Below are 21,938 nucleotides of genomic sequence, written 5' to 3' on the forward strand. Positions count from 1 at the left end.
AATCGTAGCCTGCCCTAATATGTCTTCCAGTAATTTTGAGACGTGCTAGATATTGCTAAACTTAGCCCAGTCGACGCGTATTCGAGATGCCCAGGTTCGAGTTCCGGCGAGGGCACTGCACATTTTTTAAGTACTCCTCCTTCAAAAAATTCTAGTGACTCTACAATGATTTCGTTTGCCTGATTTTAGACTAAGCTCACGAAATTTTTCGTGGCAAGGAGGCAAGTTTGCGCGTGTCGTTGGCAAGAGCCTTGACCACCATACAACTCTAACGGATACGGCAGCTTACGACCTGAGGCTATTTTGCCAAACGGAATTAAGTTCCGCCCCACCGCACTTGCAATCTACCATGTTGCGACCCCACAGAGCAAGGGCAGACAAGGCAGTACCAGTACGGTCCCTGCCGAACCTTACTCTGTCCCGAGAGCCGTCAGGCCTTCTGTGAAGTCTGTTATTATGCCCCCGTGGATGAGACTGCCTAAGTACAGATCCTAACCAGTACTTCCCAGGCGTTCGCCTGAGTCAACCCCCGGGGGGATTGACCACCATACAGGTGACTGTACGACTTTCCTCAATTCCGCCCTCAAATATCAAGGAGCACTCCGTTACACTGCAGAAGAATACTGCTTGTCCGGGGAGTTGAAGGACGAGGCCGAAGGTCTCCCAACACTCTTTCCCTACCACAACCTTTCAAGATCACTTTCGGCCCGACGCATATTTAGAATGCCTCCATGCCGCAGAGACAATCCACATTTACAAACAACCACGCCGCCTCCGAGATTCAAACCCACGCTCTTCGGTACTATTACCAGCGTCGCTAACTGCTGTTTCCGGTTTGGACAACATATTTCTCCTTTCTTCATATTTTCTCCACACAAAAAATAATATCGTGACAATATTGTTTAATTGACATAAAAAACTAAACTCAGTGGCGCAACAGCCGTAGTGGGCCATGGCCTCGAAATCTCCTTTCTTGACCTTGGGCCTCGAGGTGCATCAACATATGCCTTGGGCAAGTGGTCAGCTTGCCGCAGGACCCTCCCCCCCCCGGTGTTTAAATTTGTGAACTTGGTACTCATTTTATCGACCCATTCAAGGGATGAAAGGTTGAATCAACCTTGCTGAGCCTGGGGATCGAATCCCGGACCTGTGGTGTAGCTGTGCGACGCGCTAGCCACTTCGCCACAGGGCGGGATTTTTAATTGACGTACAGAAATTAAATTTCCGATTCCTTGTTAATTTAGAAAAAAAAAAAGAACTTTTGAAACCTCTATTATATAGCTTACGAAAATATAATTTTAAAGTAATAATAACTTCACAAAATAGTATTCGTACAAAGAATAGTAATCGCTACAAAATAAAACTTGTCTACTTTTACATTACATGCGTAAGCAGGAAGTTAAATGTTCCCTTACCATTAATCCATTTTCTTTTTACGACGCATCCTTAAAATTTCCTTTCATATTTCATTAAAAATTTTTAATAAAAGGTATGTTAGATTTAATTACATTTGATTATGAGTATCTTGAGAGTACTTCTGTGAAATTAAAATCATCAAGATTTCAGTTTTAGTTAAAATTTATAATAGTTTCAAACTTAATTATTAATGCTAAAGGATAATTTTCCTTCGTATATTCAATACAGTCGCCTCTTAATAATAGACAGTTTTCATTAAACAACAGATATAAAAATGTTTTTGTTAAACAACAGATATAAAAATGTTTTTATTAACTCCGAATAAATTAAATTTAATAATTTAATAAAAGTAACACTAGAATTTATAATTTCCCTCTGCTATTTAGGTATACGCTCGTTTATTAATTATATTTACTGCTAATTTAAACCGTTGTGTTAATTACATTGTTTTGAATAATTTATTAATTGTTAATTATATTGTTTTGAATAATATAATTAATAATAAAGCAATTACGCAATTTACTCTTCATCGTTGCACATTTTAAAATTTTCTAATATTTATGTGCAAAATCAGTTCATCAAATCAGTTTTCTTCGTAAGATTTCTTGCAAATTTTTTATGCATCTTTTTATTATTAGCGTTTCGTGAGTTAATTTATTAATCAAATGTGATATTCTTCGCAGTTGCGCCACATAAGATTCAATTCAGTAGCAAAATCACAAAACATTTGAAAACAGCAAATATTTAGAATTCCCTTAGTGATAAAAATGTTTTATTCGGTGTTTCCTCTACTCGCTTTCAAATCGTTGAGTTAAAAATTTATTAAAATTTTCTAAAATATGAAACCTGAAATTCAAAACACGGCTTTCTAAGTGCACATGTTTGGGTGGAGAACTACGTTATTCGAAACTGGATGTCCCTAGGTACATCCAGTTTTTTCCAATGTTTTTTCACTGTTTCACAATGTTTTACATTTTTCACAATGTGAGGAACACACATAGGCACATGTAGATTCTTTATTATTTAATTTCTTCAGAAATAATACAGGGCGATAGTATTTGGTGACAACAATTTGAAAAGTGATTCGCCGTTTATAGTGGACGGCACAGAGTCCCATTTTTGAGACTAATATCCCTTTCGGGCTGAAAACAACTGAAAATTAATTAACGGGATTTGTCATTTACGGTATATGTAAAATTTAAAAAGAAAAAACATTGGTTTAGCATAATGACTTCTTTGCAATGTACAGGACTCTTTGAGGTTTCAAGAAGAGAATATGCAAATTCCTGTTCCTGTGTAGAAAAACCGGCGATTTATATTTAGGTTTAAAATAAAACTTTCTTATTTCATTCTTCAGTTTAAATCTCTGCTTCTTGCGTGATTAACATAAGCAAAATTTTAGGTAAATTTCAGTAATTAAAGTGTAAATTCACAAGTGTTTAAAATAATGTATGTTTGCAGAAAGAAATTTGAACAAAACTATTTGCTTTCACGCAACGAATATCTGGATTAATGTTAAGGATATAATTAATGATCAGTAAGGATTTAGAGTTAAGGACTTAGTAAAAAATTCCTTTACATAATAAAATTATTGGTATCAACCGACTGCAAATGTTTCACTTTTATTCCTTTTATTACAGTGCATCATTGTTTCACTTTTATTCCTTGAAGGGAAATCTTATTTTAAAGGCCTTCGAACACAAAATCTCAAAGAAATGACATTTTATCCTCTTTTTCTCAAAATACAAAGAAAGGCTAAGATAAAGCAAATCGCATGTTCTAGCGTAATTTTCTTTGGTTTGATTTATGTATTACGGTAAAGCCTCGAGGGCTAGCTATCTGACGGATGCCTTCGGGAAGGACTTGCAAAGAAAACTGCTGTTCGGGGGGATTTGAACCTAGGACCGAACTGTAAGTGTTCAGCGCCTTTACCGCTCAACCGATGGTGAGCTGGTGTTCTACCGTAAGATTAGGTAATTAGATTACACTAGGTACAATATTTTGTTTCTCGTACTATCAAATTGCTCTGCTAAGATTTAAATGCCTTAGTTTGAATGACAGACTCCTGAATAAACTTCTTAATTTTTCTACCTTTCAACGTCTCCACAAAATAAAATGATTTGATGAAACGAAGTTAATTCATCATGAGTTTCTAATTTTTTCAAATATATATGTAGCAACTTAATCAGCAGTGTGTAAAACTTAAGCAACAATTTCATTTTTCAACATACAACCGTGAAGTTGTTGAAAAGGTCTTCTTGCGATCAGTATCATGAAAAGCAAATGCAGTAGAAAGATGACGAATATGCAACACCGTGACGTCAAGACACACAAAACGCCAGGAGTCAGACCAGTGCGAGACAACTTTAAAAAAAATCCAATGTATACACCACATGACTTTCTTGTACGGAATATTAAATTATACGCATTTTTTCTTGCATTTCATTTAAACTTATTGATTGAATTAAGTATGCTTCGTCAATAGCGCATAAACCACAATAGAATAAATGCACTCTTTAAAATTCACTGTGTTTGTTTACCATAGCGACACTCTGGCGCTAGGTTCACTTAACAGCGTTATATTTCGTTCATATTATAACTGAGAATACACAAAATTTATACCATTTCAAGAATTATCTAATCGTTACCACATGTTCTTTTCAAATACTATAATATAATAAACCTAGAACGATGTATAAAATAAATTAAGCAAACAAAACAAAAAGGTAACAGTTTTTCACAGACGATTCAGTATGTCTCATTAAATTAATTGAGTTCTCACATCGCGACAAGGCAAAAATACATAAAAACTCAAAATATCTATATTAAAAATTACGAAGTAAATCTTAAACACTTATTTACTCAATATTTCTTAGGATATACGTGAATTTATATATGGGCAAATTTCGAAACGTGGCATATTTGTTCTAAGCGATAATAAAGTCAATTGTGGTTTATGCACTTTTGTTACAATTATTTGGAAGAATCATCATGCACCATTTTTTCCGCTCATGCATAAGGAAAGGAAAACAAGTTGCCATAAATTTAGAATTTCACCAAGTTAATTATTCTTGGCGCAAACTGAAAAAAGTTCGCCTAGGTGAATTTCTAAATTACTTGGTAAATATAACACCAAATTTTACAAAATGCATTGCTTTGGCATAGTCTGAGTCGTAGAATCGAAATATGGAAAAATGTCATATTAGAAAAAGATCCCATTTTGAATCAAAATACCTATGTTGGAACAACATTGGCTATATGTTAATGTAAAATATATCCTGTATATTAATATGTATGACTGTATATTAATGTAATATATATTGCTGTATATAATATATGTCCCAAGTCGCGCTTTCGAGGCATAAATAAATATAAATTAAATTTCGTCAGTTATCGGTACAATATAAGGGAGGATATAGAACTGACCCAATGTCTTTCCAGAATTTAAGTTATAATTGTTAACTATAGTCGACAAGAAATGCGCATATGAAACGTTATTGAATTTTAATCTATCTATGGAAACAAAAATGGTAGTAATTATGTTAACAATGTAGTAGCAGATTTGTACTACTCAACTAAACAAATTAAAATGTAGTATCTCCAACGTTCCTCATTTTGAGAATATTTCAGAAATTCAGAAAAAGTTAACTATAGGATAAAAAATAGAGAACTAAGAGTTGAATTGTATTGATAAAATTCAAAAGCTCTATGTATTTTTAAGAGATCTGTAATATTAGAATCAACGTATGTAGAGAACGAAACTGTGAATTGATTGCTTTCTTTATAGCATCATATTTTATAAATATATTTCTAAAATTTTGTAGACGACCTGTGTATTTATTATTCATAAGGCTGAATTGAGAGAGAATTCAATTAATCATGTATTTTGTTTCTAAGAATAAATATTGAAAATATAAAAATGACGCACTTCGTATACAAATACTCTCACAAGTTTTATTTCGGCTTAACATTCTTACAACATTCTCAAGACAAACACAGATGGGAATGCCATCTTTAAATATCTTAACCAGAAAAAATGTTGTTAATACTTATTTCAAGCTTTATCACCAATCATAAAAGATTTTTAAAAAAAATTCTTCTTTGGATTAGGTTTGATCATTATTACGAATTTTATGAATTTAGTATTTCTCATATTTCATTTTAAAACGTGTATTTTGCATAACTTCAGCTATTACGTTAATAGTATACATCAAATAGGAATACATTTCTTTTTAACTTCTCTGTAAGTTACAATAATCTCTAATCAAAAATTACAGCTGTCTTAGTAGTGTTAAGTCTGGAAAAAATCGGAAGAATTTACAAATACATTTCTTCAGATAAAGATTTGAACTTTGAACGAAATATCAAATTTTGACATCTGAATACATTAAGAAGTATGTCATCAAATACATTCTAAACATTATCTCTTGTAATACATTTAAGAAAAAGAGCACAAATGGGCCTTTTTTACCATACATTGTTATTTCCCTATATAATGAAATTTTTATACATCATGACAACACACGGATTCAATTACGTTTGTTCTTATGGTCAAGGAGCTGCCTAATTTCAATTACATTATTAAGTGTATACCAAAGCTCGTAGTTCATTACAGTTTCTTCTTTATAGGTTATGAATTTTACTTTGATTTATAAGCTTGTCTGAATTAAATCTTTATGTCAGTTTCTGTTTGACGCATTTTTTTACGCAGCAATTAATAATATTAAGCAGTAATTAAAACTAACACCTGCAAAATTTAATATTGTTGAAAGGTTTTTGTAATGCAAATTTAGACAATTAATTTACTACAATTATCTATACTATTAAAATATGTGCGCGTCTGTTTCTCTGTGGCATCATCTCCTCCGGAATGGCGGGGAGTTTGGAGAGAGATACCCCTGGATTGGAAAAATTCGTTCAAAACTTTAATCAGCCTACATATTAATTAAAAACTCTAAAGACACTACTTTTCTTACTGTTTTTCCCCGTGGCAACAGTCTCGCGCGTTGGAGATAAATTTGGCTTTATTTCGAAAAATGTTGCCACTTCTCGCTTTCAAATCGTAGATTTTTTTGATAAAAATTTGTAAGTTTTACAAAATATGAAATAAAATTAGCTTTGCCGGATTTTAACCAACTTGTTAATGTACTGAAGAAAGCCCGAGATTGCATGTGACGTCATTGTATATCGAAAATGTTTCGTTAATGTCAACATTTTAAATAAATAGCTGCTTTTGGCAACGTTTTTGTTTCAGAGTAGGATAATTGACACCTTATGTTACTGCCACGTTAACTCTGTTATTGATATTCAGAAAATGTTATTAAGCTACATTAAATTTAAATCATGCCAACGTACACACGTGCTGTCGAAACTTTTTGTTTCCTGTTCTGGTAACTAATAATAATAATAATAATAATAATAATAATATTTACGAATCGGTTGTTGCCTGGAAAGAGTGAACTGATATCATTTATATTGGAATGGTTTTATTCATTTTCTTTTCAGATGTCCATAGAACGATGCAAAAAATAAGATTCATAGTCGTAAAGATTCTGTCTAATGCGATAAGGAACCCACAGAAATTTCGATGGAAAAATTAAACTAATACTCATTATATCAGCACAATGCTACGTAGTTTTTAGTGATTTCTAATAAAATGGTCGTAAAAGCTGAAGTTCCATCCAATATTTCACCTATATTCAATTTTCGTGCATTAAATGTAGCAAAAAAGTTATCATAATTGATCAGAAATTAATAATGCGATCGAACAAACACACAAACAGACATACTTCTTTATATATATATATATATATATATATATATATACATTGTGAAAACTTACTAATTTTTCATTAACAAATTCTACGATTTGAAAGCGAGCAGTAGCAAGACTTTTCGAAATAAACATTTTTATATCCAACGCACAAGACTGTTGCCACTCGGAAAAATGAGTTCGAGAATTAGTGTTTTGAGAGTTTTTAATTAATATCTCTGCTGATTAAAGTCTTTCGAAGATGAAAACAGTGGAAATGGCTTTCCACGAAGTTTGGAATTCGAAATAATGTTTGGCAATGCTATTTGATTGTAAAACTTAGAAATTTTTATTAGCAAACTGTACGATTTGAGAGCGAGCAGTGGCAACACTTCTCAAAATAAAGCAGATTTTTATCTCCAGCTTAAGTGATTGTTGCGATTGGGTAAAATGAGGGCGAAAATTAGTAGCGTTTTCAGAGGTTTCTATTTAGAACTTTAGCCTTTTTCTTTTGTGTGTGAAAAAAGTGGACGTTGACCTTTTACAGCACCCAGAAAAGAATTGTAGAAAGTTTGGTGATGATAGTTATAGTAGTGATTGAGTTAATCGCGAACAAACGCACAGACATTCTTCTTTATGTATAGAGATGATAGAAATGGCGAATTACCATAATCACCTTCGTTAGAAATTTAATGCTATAATTAATTCAAAAAGACATACATTAAATTAAAGTTTTGTTTAATAGAATATTATACCCAATCCAAAGAGTTTTCAATACATAGTAAACATCACGATTCAGAACATCGTTCTCTCATATTCACGAAAGTCAGCCAATCTAAGCGCATGCACAAAAACACGGACATGACGTCATCGCATGTAACAAGAAACTAATAAAACCTGGAATGTTTTTTGTATTTATATATATATATATATATATGCATATATTATGTTTACATAGTTCTTTTCTAACCAGGGGTCAACAATCCTGGCAAAGATACAAAGCAGTATTAGTCTAGTAAGTAATTTACAGTAAGTTTTATTAAAGTGTTAATATCCAGGATAGTAGGTTAGATTTACACATAAAATGTAGCGTAAACTTTTTTAAAATTTCTATTCCTTTTTAATATTCCTGATTTAAATTCATATAGAGGTTGTTCGCACATTTTGTAGACTATTTTGCTTTCCTATAAAAATTCTTCCGCTTGGAAAATTTTTTTAACTGCAGCTCTATTTTTTAAAGTATAAATTATCGCCTGCTGCAAAATTTCGCTTTTAGAGAGAGAGTAGATGTTTATGTATGTTTTCGTTCTTTGCAAAGAAAATGATTCATATCCAGTTACTAAGAAACTCTGTGAAAGCCATCGTTTAACAATACCTAAAGCTGCGATAGGTAATGTCAACAACAAAGGAAAAAAAATGTCAAAATTTAACTACAAGTTGAAATTTGTTCCAAATGCGTATCCAAGGAGAAAACGGAATGTTTCGAATGTTGCAAAATTAAGATCATTAACACGTTGAGCCCGTCCCCGAATTTCCTGTCCTTTCCATTCAGCCGGCGCGAGCGATCAAGCGGTGCAATGTTACAGAGCGATCCGCGACTTGATGCACTGACTACAGCTTATCTGTTGGTGAGTTTCGTCGGCTACCGACGTACAAGCCCTGTCTGTGCGTGACAAAGCTTTTGGTCGCGAATGTTAATACTGTCGGTCCTTCGGACCGACGTCAGCCGAACAAATTCCAGTGCCGGTCCCAAGGGACCGACGCCGGCCACACGGAAAGTTCACTGCTGGTCTCAACGTGTTAATGTTAAAAGAAAATCCCCGAATTCAAAGGAAAGTTGCAAAATCGTTGAAATGCTCAGTATCAACTGTAAACAAGTGATTAACGCTGATTTGATTCTTAAAAAAGCATAATGTGCATCGTCTTTCTCCAACACACATGGCTGAACGTAGAACGTGCTGCAGACTTCTTTACGAGAAATATTTATCCATACAAAAATGGAATAATTTTGTCACAATAGACGAAGCTTGGATGTAGCCTTCATTCATATCCATACGAAATGTGTACCTAATCCATTACCAATGCATTTTTTCGCTTTGGAACTTTTAAAAGGCAGGTTGTCCAATTGTCGACCTACAACCTCCTTAGACTTGGAAAGATGTTCGAAAGTAATGGGATGAAATACCTCTTCCGATACTATAAAAGTCTTAATTATCTTGGAAATTAAGATAGTAAAAAATGAGGATTATCAAATGGAACATTTAAGGAATAAACATTTTAGGTACAACATTTCTGTAATTACAACGAAAATCGTCTACAAAACGTGTGCGAGTGGTCGTGTGAAATGAACAACCTTTTAACAGCTATTAATGACGTCTAACTCTTTGATCTATTAAATTGTTGGTATTAAAATTCGATATTTGAGCTTAATATCATTTCTTTGCTTCCTGTATTTTAGCATTTTACACTTGGGTTTACATTTTAGAAAAATAAGTCTCTATAAATACTGTTTTATTTCTCAGTAATATAATATATAATTCTGCAGTAGCAGTTGGATCGGTAATTAAAATTATTTAGTAAAATATTGTGTTTTCATGTCAATATTTATACATATTTCTAATAACTTATACAATCAGCTAATTCCGGCATCGGCTGCTAAGAACTTGAAATCATTACGCAGGTTGTTCATTACTAATAAGAAATACATATTTATATGGAAACCTTATCATCTGATTCTTTTTATGTGCAATACAAAGTTAATTATCAATCGAGATATCCTAAAATTAGAATATTTATTGGGTTGTTTTAAAAGCCAAGATGCATTTTTTCTATGTTCTTTAAAGTTCCTTTGTTTATAAAAGGAACAATGATGTATCAACTGTATATTGCCCGTTTTGTTGGAGAACGTTTTGCTTTCTTTTAATGAACTTCTTTATTCTTTGCTCAGAAAATAACCTAGTTTTGTCAGCGAATGGCTGAACAAGATGCTGTTTTACGGCCTCCTCTGAATTGAATGTTATACAATGAAAGAAGTTTTGAAGCGAGTTAAAGAGGAGGGAATCTGGATAGAGGTAGCAATACTTCTATCCAGATAATACAAGATAAAGGTAGCAATACGTTTCATTCCCACTGCAATAATTATTGTCAGGTGATCAAGCTTCTGTGCGGGCAATATACAGTTGTTTCAAGCTCCTTCCAAGGAGTCAACGAATCTCGTCGAATGTGTGCTATCGTCAACTGGACGATTTAAACGAATCCATCTTCTAGAAGTCATTAATCGTATAGTAACTGCATTCCATCACGATAGCGCGAGACCACATACAAGTTTGATCATTTGGGGGGGGGGACAAAAACTACTGAATTTTGGATGAAAGGTGTTGCCACGTGAATCAATCGCACAATTTTTTGCCCTCAAGATTTTCACTTGTTTCGCTCTTTTTAGAATTTATTTTGTGGTATAATATTCGATTCAGACGAGTCCGTGAATCAGGTCATTGTTCAGCCTTTTTGCCAATAAGACTAGTTTCTTTCGTGCTCGAAGAATTGTGAAGCTCATTAAATGAAAGCAGACAGTTATCAAACAAAATGGGCAATAAGTATATTACTGCTCTTTATTCTTTATGTAACTGAAAAACTTTGAAGAACAGAGAAAAAATTCTTCATGACTTTTGAGACACTCCAATACATTTTGCAGAATGTCTATATTGAAGTACCCTTAACTAATTCTTGATAAATAAACGTTTTAGATGATGTGCTATGATGTGTTTTAAATAAAGATCTGTAGAATTTGCAGGATGGTTTAGTTACTTGCGAATAATGCATTTTGTATGGTACAAACTACTGATCTGTAGGCTTTGCAGGATGTTTTCCACCTCCGAAAATAAAATCCGAATGTATATACAGAAGACAAATTTTCAGTATATATATATATATATCAAAGAATGTGCTTAGCCTCCATGCTGTGAATTGCTAACGATTAAGATTTTCAATGAAGATGTTTTCATGCGTACATATGAAGCTCCAAAGTATTTCGGTCAGCTGCGACCAGAGGATAGCTAGTTCGAAGTATACAAGATCATTTCTACAAAGAGGAGGCTTACAGAAATGATCTCGTACTGAGAGCAAAGCAATTCCCACATTAGAGATTATGCACATTCTTCTGTATATGTATGCAATATTTTAGATATTTAGAAGAAAAAGAGCAACAAATGCTGCAGGTATATACACATATAATATGTGGAATTTAAATCTCAAGACGTTTTGCTACATAATAGTTCGGAGCAGCTTACACACGTCTCTAAATCAGTTTGAACAATGAGCATGATAGTGAGAGTTTTTCTTTTTATATATATAATTCTTGTGTTTCGTAGTTTTGGAATCCGTAGCTTGCTGAGGTCAGCACCAAATGTTAAAAAAAAATCAGAAAACCACGTATGGAGTGACTTTCGTCCTTTAAGACTGAATATTTTTTCGCCCTTTCGGTTCACAGCAGTAAAAATAAGAAGAGGAGGGATCCGAAAATTGTAGAAATTTTGAGATGTGTTTGGCCGGGATCGCTGGAAATTCCGTTGTTGAGACGCTGTCTACTTTCTTTCCTCTCTGCTCCTGCAAAAAAGAAAACAAGTTTGTTTTTAGTGTTAAACTGACAATGAGATATAAAGTGTTCTGCACTGTGAAACATGTACTGCACTGTGAAACTGCTGCAATAGAAAACCGGCATTCTTATGCACATTCTTCTTAACACGTTGAACGCGGCGCCAAATTTGCTGTCATTTCCGTTCAGCCGGCAGCGAGCTAAGCCGTATTTTTGTTTAGAATGTTTCAGTACATTTCATTAAAACTAAATTTGATCACATTTCATTGAGACTATATTTATTTTTTAAATTTAATACTGTCGGTCCTGCAGACCGACGCCAGCCAAATGAAAATTCGACGCCGATCACACGGAAAGTTCACTGCTGGTCCCCAGAGACCGGCGCCGCGCTCAACGTGTTAAACTTAAAATACCTGTCTTTGTAATGTTACCCGCATCATAACAAAGTACAATTTTTTTGTTCCTAATTAATGAAAGAGTTAATTTGATGAATACCATGAAAACGCCTTTCAGTAAAATAACATGGCGAGAAATTCTCTATCAAGCAATCTCCAAATTTCTATAGCGAGAAAAAATTATCCAAGAGATTTCCATGTCTGTCTCTTCATGTAGTACGTATCGTCCATTTCCATTATGATACAATAATGATGAATCTAATTAAATGATTTCCAAAGTAAGTAACTGATGCTTAAGAGCGATATTAGCCTAGATGAATTAACCTTTTTTGACACACCCGTTTCACTATTACTAGACAATCACACCCTTTTTCCAAATAGTTGGAAAAGATATATTTAAATTAGATTCGCCTTTACTGTGATGGATGACTGTTTATCCATCATAGCATAGAAATATATGACTGACCGTCCGACCGACCGACCTACTCCGACCGACCAATCGACAATCCGAACGACCGACACCGACCAACTGACCGACCAACCAACTAACCTACCTATTAACTAACTATTTAGGAAGGATGCTTTTTATAGGGTAAGGTTTCATGATATTCGTGTTTCTATAGTAAGTGGTAGATAGCTAAAGCTGGTGTTCTGTCAGAAGCACTGAAACAGGACAGTCAGTCAAAGATATCGCTCCTTTTTTGGCTTTCTTCACTGGAGACTAAGGGTTACCTACCGTTCTGAAAATATGTACATTGCTACAAAAATCAACCGCAATCGAGAACTGCCCTACAATCTTTTCCATCCATACTTCTAGTATCACTTAGCAATACAATATCTGCCAGTACTTATAACCCCACATGAAGAGAACGTATCACCAAGTGCTTGCGTATGACTTACCGCCTAGTCCAAAGAAACAAGATTAAAGTGCTGTCATCAACATTTCAATTGAACTGTATCACAAGTAAACCTTCTCTGCTTTAATACCGGTTTTACGGAAACCCATATATTTTCTGAAACCTTTATCACAAGTCGAAAAACTGTGAAATCTTAGGGGCAGAGGGGTAAGCATTGGGGAGGAACCCACAAAGTATTAATAAAGTGTGTAGAGATGGACATATTTCCGCAATGGCGTCTCTGCATTGTGTGCTTCCGAAGTACCTCATGGTAAAGTGACCTACAAAGATGACCTACAAAACGAACTGGTACCTTAAGGATTTACGTTAAAGATACAGCCTCTAGATATTCATTTTTTCAGACACTGCAAATCTTTTGTTCGTTACATAACGGGCACAATCATTCTCGAGACACAGGAGCCTATTTGGCATCGCGATAGTTTTATGCCCTGTAGTCCTTTTCACTATATCAATTCAGAGCTCCTCGTTTTAAGAACTTGATTCAGTATGCTTTTTAATAAGGGTAGATACTTGGACGACGAACCTTTGAACGCCGATTGCGCCGATGAATTACTGCTTCGATTCATTGACAAATAATTAAGTGTGCAAAGTGTGAGGCTATCGCTTTTGTAAAATGCACCCATCGTAAACTGTCTTTCAACCCGTCTCACTGTTTTTTTTTGTTTTTTTTTGATGAATTGCACATACTAGATTGTCTCTTATAAAAAATTTTGTTTGAAGTCAATAATAAGTCACAATTTCAATACCCCAACGTCTATTGTTTCCTTTCAAAGATTTCCTTTTTCCTTTACATTGAGATCGCCACCTTCTTACCATATTATTAGTTCATATAAATACGTGAAACCAGCATTTTAGCGACTTTTGGAGTCATGTTTCAATCTCTTTTTGGATACATTGTGGGCCCTATAGCTCCTAAATGTTTGTCCCTCTGCCCCTAAGATTTTACAATTTTTCTACGAGGATTGGAACTTTAACAGTGGCAACACAGCTGAAAAAACGCTACGCAACAAAACCAAAGAATATCGCGTATACCACACGTAAACTACATACCTACCTTACCTCTCAGCAAAAAGACTCGTCCTGCCTACGTCACGCGCATGCGGAGTGACGCGAAGAACGAATCCTTGTATTAGCTCGCGGTCTAAAGTAAGTGTTGTCAGTATGTTTCACGATGGGTTCCACATCAATTGACGGAAATGCAGAAATGGCTACGATACGATGCTGCCCGAACCCACTTGGAGCGCTATGAGAGCGAAGGAGATGCTTTTTACGCCGTATCATTACGCTGGATGAGACTTGGGCCCGGTCGTACCAGCCAGAACTGAAACGCCAATCAAACGAATGGCGTCATCATGGGTCACCACGACGTTCGAAATTTCGTCAGAACCCCAGCAATGTGAAAGTTATGGTGATTCTCATGTACGGCTGTGATGGTGCTATCCTAACGCATACCGTTCCCCCACAGCAGACCGTCACTGCGCAGTATTACTGCTTATTTTTGAAGCACAATCTCCGACCAGCTTTGAGAAAAAAAAACGGCGACACTTTCTGCAGAACGCTCCTCTCATTTTGCATGACAGTGCTCGGCCGCATGCAGCGCAAGCTGTGACTGATTTGTTCAAGCGATGGGGCTGGGAAGTGCTTTACCATCCACCATACTCCCCAGATCGAAGTCTTTGTGACTATGACTTAATTCCTAAGATGAAGGAACCACTTCATGGCACTCGCTTCCAAACTGTTCCTGAGATTCTTGCGGCAGTAGACCGGTCCATTCAAACTATCAACAAAACAGGCGCTGCTACAGGTATTCTGCGACTTCCACGTCGTTGGAAACGGGTTGTACACAATGCTGGCGACTATATTGAAGGACTGTAAAACATGGTGACATGAATCACTTTTGTATTCCTTGTAAATAAATAGTTGCCATTATTAAAGTTCCAACCCTCGTACTTATGACATAAGCTTTCAGAAAATGTACGGTTTCCGAGAAACCGGTATCAAAGGAGAGAAGGGTTACTTGTTAGATTTCATCAACATGCTGTTCATGGACGAGTCCAGATTTGCTCTAACATCAGATAATGAAGGTGTAAATGTCTAGTCCAGAGGTTCCTAACCTTATGCCCACCAGTCTTTAAACATGTGCGCGTCGCTGTGCGATCAAAATAACAATGTTTTAATTTTCAACAAAATTCTATGTGAAAGTTTTCTCATTTTAATGAAATAGAAATTGCGCCCAATACAGATACCAGCACAAAGCGAAATGTGACCAATCTTTTTTATTATTAAATTTATTATTATCTCTATTCAACTATAAATTCACCTGGAAAAAGTAAATAGCGCCAGCCATCCAACAAACAGATATTCTAGAATGTGCTCTTAGGGACAAAAAGGTTTGAGAACCAGGGGCGTAGCTAGGGGAAGAAAGGAGGAACATCTGTTCCCGGGTGCAGCATCCATGGAGAGCCAAATTAAAGTTAAGAAATTTTAGAATAAAAAAATGTTTTTCGTTTTGGGCAAACAGGAGGGGGGCGAGAAATCTTCAGTTGTGCCCGGGCTCTGGCAGCTCTAGCTACGTCTCTTTTGAGATACCCTGGTCTAGAGATAACCAGGTGCACAAAATAAGGCCGAGAATATCATCGAACATCACGCAATCACAGGTGACAACAAACAGTGTGGGCTGGAATTTCTAGGGAATGTCGTACTGAACCACACATCTTAAGATGGTTCTCTGTCAGCTATAAGGTATCGAGATGAAATCTTACATACCACTGTAACACTATATAGAGCAGTAGTTGGTTCTGAGTTACTCCTAATGGATGATAATGCCTGTCCCTTTCGAGCTAACATGCTAAAGGTGTTGACTGCGCAAAAAACGTGCATATGATGTATTAGATTCATGTATATAGCCTTGTTCTAACATAGGTATTTTGACACAAAATTCGTCTTTTTCTGAAATAACATACTAATTTGTTTCCATATTTCGATTCTAAAACTCAAATTGTGCCTAAATATTGAATTTTGTAAAATTTGGTGCGAAATTCACAAGGAAATTTAAATATAGAGCTTGGTGGGTTTTTTTTTTCTATTTGCGGCAAGAGAATAATGCACTTGGCGAACTTAATACATGGCAACGAATTTTCCTTTCCCTTCCATTGGGCAGGAGCGGAAGAAACGTCACATCGTTCCTACTTTTAAATAATTTTAAAGAAAGTGCGTAAACCATATTAGATGTTATTATAGCTTTTAACAAATATGCCAAACTTCAAAAGGCGCCAATACATAAATTCACGTATATCTTCGGAAATTTTGAATAAAAAGCTCTAATGTTTTACAAGTATGCTTAGACATACATCTACTTAAAGATGGTGGTAAAATTGCATAGATTGTAATTCCAAATGTTTCTCGAAAAATATATAAAAATTAATCATAAAAATGGACAAATTTTATTTTGAATGAAACTAAATTTCGAAATGTGAAAGGAAGAATCAAAAGAGTTTAATAAAAAAAGAGATATTAATAAATGCATGCCAAATTGAATTAACATTGACAGATAATTTTTTTAATTTTTTGAATTTGAAATTCTAAAACATGAATCTAATTTTCAAATTCAAAAACTTTCAGAGCTAAGTTTTTAAAAACTACTCTTGCGATTTTTACAAAACTTGGCAGTTGAGCATAATTTGAGTAGTAGAATCGAAATAAGTAAAAAAAGTCGCATGTGATTTCAGAAAAAGTCCGATTTTGTGTTGTCAAAATACCTATATTAGAACAATGCTATATATAAATGTGATACACATTTAAGTCCCACTTTCGAGAGATGGAAAACACAAGTTAAATTTTGTCGATCGGCCCAGTAGAACGAGAAACATAGAACTGCCCCCCCCTTTTTTTTTTTTTTCGCAGTGTTCCTAAAGAAGAAAACACCTTCGCGATAACCTCAGATGTGCTATCTCTGCGCATCCAGGCAGTTTGAAATTGCCCTAATGGAGAAACGACTATTGCCAGCATCTGCGATGATTAAGTCACCTACTGTAAATTTACTTACTATTAATTACTGTAAAATATCTGTAAAGGTCCGGGGTTACACATACCGTAATAATGTAAGTTTTGTTTATTTGTTTTAGCTTCAAACATTCATATGTTAATGCTCCAAATGTGACATCATCACGTAATTTATGAAAAATCAAGTGTCATTTCTATTTTTTATCTTTGTACATATTTGTTTTCTTTCATGCATAAACACATTTACTACCTTTATATGCAATCTGGTATTAATGAAAGCTAAACGTTCCTAGTTTGTTGATTTCATAGTTTTCTACTTAACGTTTGGAAGCCAATGTACCTATCAACTCCTGAAAATTCAAAAATTACCTTGCTCTCGAAATTCGTGATCAGAAGCAGCAGCTGCTGCTACACCCCCTATGGTGCTTTCTTTCTCCAGAAGCTCGGTGGATAGTTCGGCTTTCCTTGCAGCTGCAAAATAAAGAAAGGTAGAATTATTTCTCAGATAATTTTAACAATTGATCTTTAACAGCTTTAATTTTCAGAAAATTATCTTTCAAAATAACAAGTAATTAAGGACATCAGTTCTAATAAAGATACAGAATTAAATTAAATTAGCATTTTTTTTTTTTTTTTTTTTTTTTTTTTTTTTTTTTTTTTACTGAGTAATGGCAGAAACATGTTGTTAGTTTGATTCTGATAACGTATCCTGTGTCGCTGGAATGAAAAATTTCAATTATATAAAATTCGGGAGTTGTTCTTAGCATTTATGATGTTTATTATTAATTTAAAAAGAGCTCAAATAAACTTTCTGAAGTTGCAAACATATATATTTATGTGATTAAAAATACGAAAGTATGAAATGTTACGAGAAAATATATCCTTTTTATTTCTCTTTCATATTATTTTTCTGTGGTGATACGATTCTTTTTATAAGAATGGCAACGCGCTTACCAGCAAGATCATGTGACCACTTATCAGAGAGATAGACTGGTACAAAGATGAAGTGCGAAAGCGAAGAACACTGAATTATGATTATTATGATGCTATTCCGTTTTTATGATGCAATACACTGACTATCTCTTCTTATTTCTTTTTATTTTTATGTGTCATCTTCCTGCTAATTACGTCTGTCATGTTTGTTTGGTTTCGTAGTTAAATTATTAACGGTAGTAACATCAATAAGACTGCTTCTATAGTTCGTAAGTACAACTACATCCTACATAGATTAGTATGAAACATTACCAGGAAAAATATCCTTTTTATTTCTTTTTAGCACAAACGGGCGTTATCCTAGAAAGGCTATTAATCTCAAAACGACAATTTGCGTTCAGTGAGACGTATCACTTTTCAAATTGTTGCCACCAAATATTATCGCCATGTATTATATTTAAAGGAACTAAATAAAGAATCTGCACGAATGTATCTATGTTTCTCGCGTTGTGAAAAAATCTTACCTAAAAATTCAAATCTGGAATTTTATTGCCTGCTTCATATTTTGTAAAACTTGAACGAGTTTTTTTTTAAGAAACTCAAAATTTCAAAGCGAGGAGTGGCAACATTGTAAAGAATAAAACATTTTTTTAACTCCAGCGCGCGGGACTGTCTATCAGAAAAGATATAGTCTTTTTAAATATTTTATACCCCAAAGTGGCGCTAGCCCAAATGCTCTCGAAACGTGTATATGTCTGTAAATGAAAACAAACGCTCGCTTGAGGGCAATATAAAATCTGAAATCTTTCAATTTCTATTTTTTCTTAATATTAAACTATTCGTGCATATGCTATATACACTGGTTATCATAAATTAGGAAAAATCACAAAAATAGCGATTACTCCCTCGAAAATAAGCCAAACCGTGTAAAATTTAAATATGTTGCCAAGTAAGAGTAGATGAGTAAAACTGCGATATGCAAATTAGTGGCGCTGCTTTCGGAATACGTCATCTGCGAGGAGCATAAAAGACCATGTTTGAAAGCACGACCACACACTTTTCACTGTGACAGTGACATCAGAAATCTGAGATAGCCAATTCGTAACAATGACCTAAAGGCATCATTTGCTTGCAGAACTGCGATGAAGAGCCACTGGGAGACTAGAGGCAGGGCAAAGTCAAACAGAAGTGGACAGATGGCTAAATGGGAGTCCTTCTCTGGTTCATAAACTTTGGAGGCAATTTCAAACCACAGATTCGGCATCTAGGAGGTTCAGCCAAGGACGGCCAACTGCTAGGACGAGCGCCGATAACCGATATTTGACATTATGCGCACGCAGGAATAGAACCGCTACTCCGACTCTTCTTAGATCCTCCCTTGCTGCAGCCACCGGAAGGTTGGTGTCAACGTCAACTGTGCGTAGAAGGCTTCACAAAGGTGGTTTGTATGCGAGGCGACCAGCCATTTGTGTGCCGCTCACGTCACACCATAGTAGGGACTCTTTTCGGTGGGCACGACAACATGTCCACTGGACGCCTGATCAATGGAAGGCGGTTCTCTTTACGGATGAGTCCAGTTTTAGTCTAGAAAGCGATAGTAGGCGTTATTTGATATGGAGAGAACCTAGAACCCGTTATCATCCGTCAAACATCCGTGAAAGAGATGCATACGGAAGGGGCAGTGTCTGTGTTTGGGGTGGCATCTCTTTGGGTGGGCGCACAGACCTCCATTTCTTTCCAAGGGAAACCGTGAATGCTCAGATTTATAGAGATGATATCCTTGATATTTATGTGCGCCCATATGCCGGGGCAATAGCTGATGGTTTCCTGTTACAGGACGACAACGCAAGACCACACAGGGCTCGCATCGTAGATGATTATCTTCAACAGGAAACAATTATGCGCATGGAGTGGCCAGCTCTATCCCCGGACTTGAATCCTATCGAGCACGTTTGGGATGCTTTAGGGAGACGTCTAGCTGCTTTCAATCCGCTCCCTCAGACCCTTGTCGCGCTTGCAACTGCTTTGCGAGAGCAATGGCTCTCGCTTCCTATGGAACTGATAGACCGCGTAATTGAAAGTATCACACATCGCTGTATGTGCTGTATTGCTTCTAGAGGCGATCATACTCCATATTGAAGGTACTTTTCTTATATCAAACTGACGCCTTCGATTTGTTCATTTTATTCATGTGCTAATTTCTATACTACCATATTTGGCTCATAATTTCTTTTTATGTCATTTGATACCTTACTATGTGTTACTATATATTGTGGGTAAGTTTCATTACATTCTGCACGTAACTTTTTCAGTAATCGTGATTTTTCCGTAATTTATGATAACCAGTGTATTAACCTGAATATTTGAGATTGTAATCTCTCTTAATTTTTTTTCCTCAAAACGTCTTATTTTTGAGTAGGGAATGTGTTAGGAAATATGATCTTATAGTGGAATTTAAAAAAAAAATCACAGCTGAATCCCTCAATGAAAGTTATTATAAGCAAATTTTGAAGTCAGCACTTGCAGGAAAACATTAACAATTTTCAGAAAATTTCGACGTTTTCAGAACTTGTTTAAAATTTCTTCTACAGCTCTTTCATGGTCATTAACTAAATATCTTTCTTGGATAATCCACTAACTTTCGTGTGATAACTTCACCTTCACTGCGACGGAAACCTTTCTTACGCTAACTTGTGAAGAAGACAAATATCCTTTCCTGAGTTTTTGCTTTGTGATATTTGATACCGAAGAAAAGGTTTCGGGCGTGAGAAAAGTTAATTATTAGTTTCGATGTCTTAACATTCGTATGAACTTATCTGAATGTCAAAACTCTAACCAAAAATTCTAAACTTGGATTAAACACGCAGTAACCGTACATTAGTACACAAAAATGTATGAGATTATTTGAAAGTAGCGATTATTATTATCTGTAATATACACAACAGAGACATGTTTAAAATGACATCTGAAGACTTAATATACATACAAGCGTTAGAGCGTAACATTTTGAAAATTTTTCTTTGGGCAAAAACATGGTTCTTATGAGCGAAAAAAAATCCGAAAGTTCTTAAGGTGAGTTTCAGACAATAAGTACATTTGAAAGAATATTAAGAAAAAAGTATTTGGAAGATTTCAGATTTTATATTACCCCCAAAGGGGCTTTTTTAACGTTTCGTATGTTGCCTTTATTTATTAAATATCATGTGCTGCGCACTTAAACCATAAAACTCAATTCAACAGCAATATCGCGAAAATACTTTAAGAAGAGCACATCCTTAGAATTTCCGATACATAGTCTCACGCGCTGGAGATAAAAAACGTTTTCTTTTCGTACAGTGTTGCCATTCTCACTTTAAAATCGTTGAGTTTTTTGATCAGGAATTCGGTAAAGTTTTACAAAATAGGAAATAGACAATAAAAAAAATTCGACGCCAGGCGCCAAAATGAAATTAATAGCCATTCTGGGTTAACGCCCTTTGAGCTCATTAAAAAAAGCCAAAAATGAACGATGGTATAATTGTTTGAATAAAGTAATTAGGCAGTATAATTCAGAAATACACAGAATGCTAAATCGACTTTTGTAAAAAATGGCTTCTTTGCAATTTTTTTTTTTACAATTATTATTATTATTTTCTTTACTCTTGTAAAAATACATTTTCTAAATTCCAGAAGGCTAAAAGACTTCAGGAAGTTAGAAAATGTAATTTTAAGGAGAATGCTACCGTTTATAATATTTCACTTGACTTTCCCATTTTCAAAGACCGCTAAGAATATCCCTCTCTTTCTGAAAATGTCAATCGTTGTTTCAAATTTGATTCTTCCTACACTGAATATAACTAATTTTTGAATAAATCCTTACAAGTGCCGTAAATGTTTAATCCTGATGCCTCGGAGTTAAATTGTATTTTCTATTGTATTACGGAATACAA

General features: G+C 34.9%; 1 protein-coding gene across 2 annotated transcripts in view; it reads right to left on the reverse strand.

Moving 5' to 3' along the window:
* Positions 1-5,350: 5,350 nt before the first annotated feature.
* The window catches only part of LOC118185734 (lachesin-like), an 898,780-nt gene continuing 882,192 nt past the window's right edge, over positions 5,351-21,938 (reverse strand). For both annotated transcript variants that reach the window (XM_085819606.1, XM_085819605.1), the window contains exons 10-11: positions 17,446-17,547; positions 5,351-11,773 (exon numbers count right to left, since the gene is read on the reverse strand). In XM_085819606.1, the coding sequence (XP_085675732.1) occupies positions 11,652-11,773; positions 17,446-17,547 (224 nt within the window). In that variant the 3' untranslated portion in view covers positions 5,351-11,651. The remainder of the gene's footprint in view (positions 11,774-17,445; positions 17,548-21,938) is intronic.

This window comes from Stegodyphus dumicola, chromosome 6 (assembly GCF_044657685.1).
Source record: "Stegodyphus dumicola isolate Sdum_Otavi_A_Nest chromosome 6, ASM4465768v1".
Classification (NCBI taxonomy): domain Eukaryota; kingdom Metazoa; phylum Arthropoda; class Arachnida; order Araneae; family Eresidae; genus Stegodyphus; species Stegodyphus dumicola.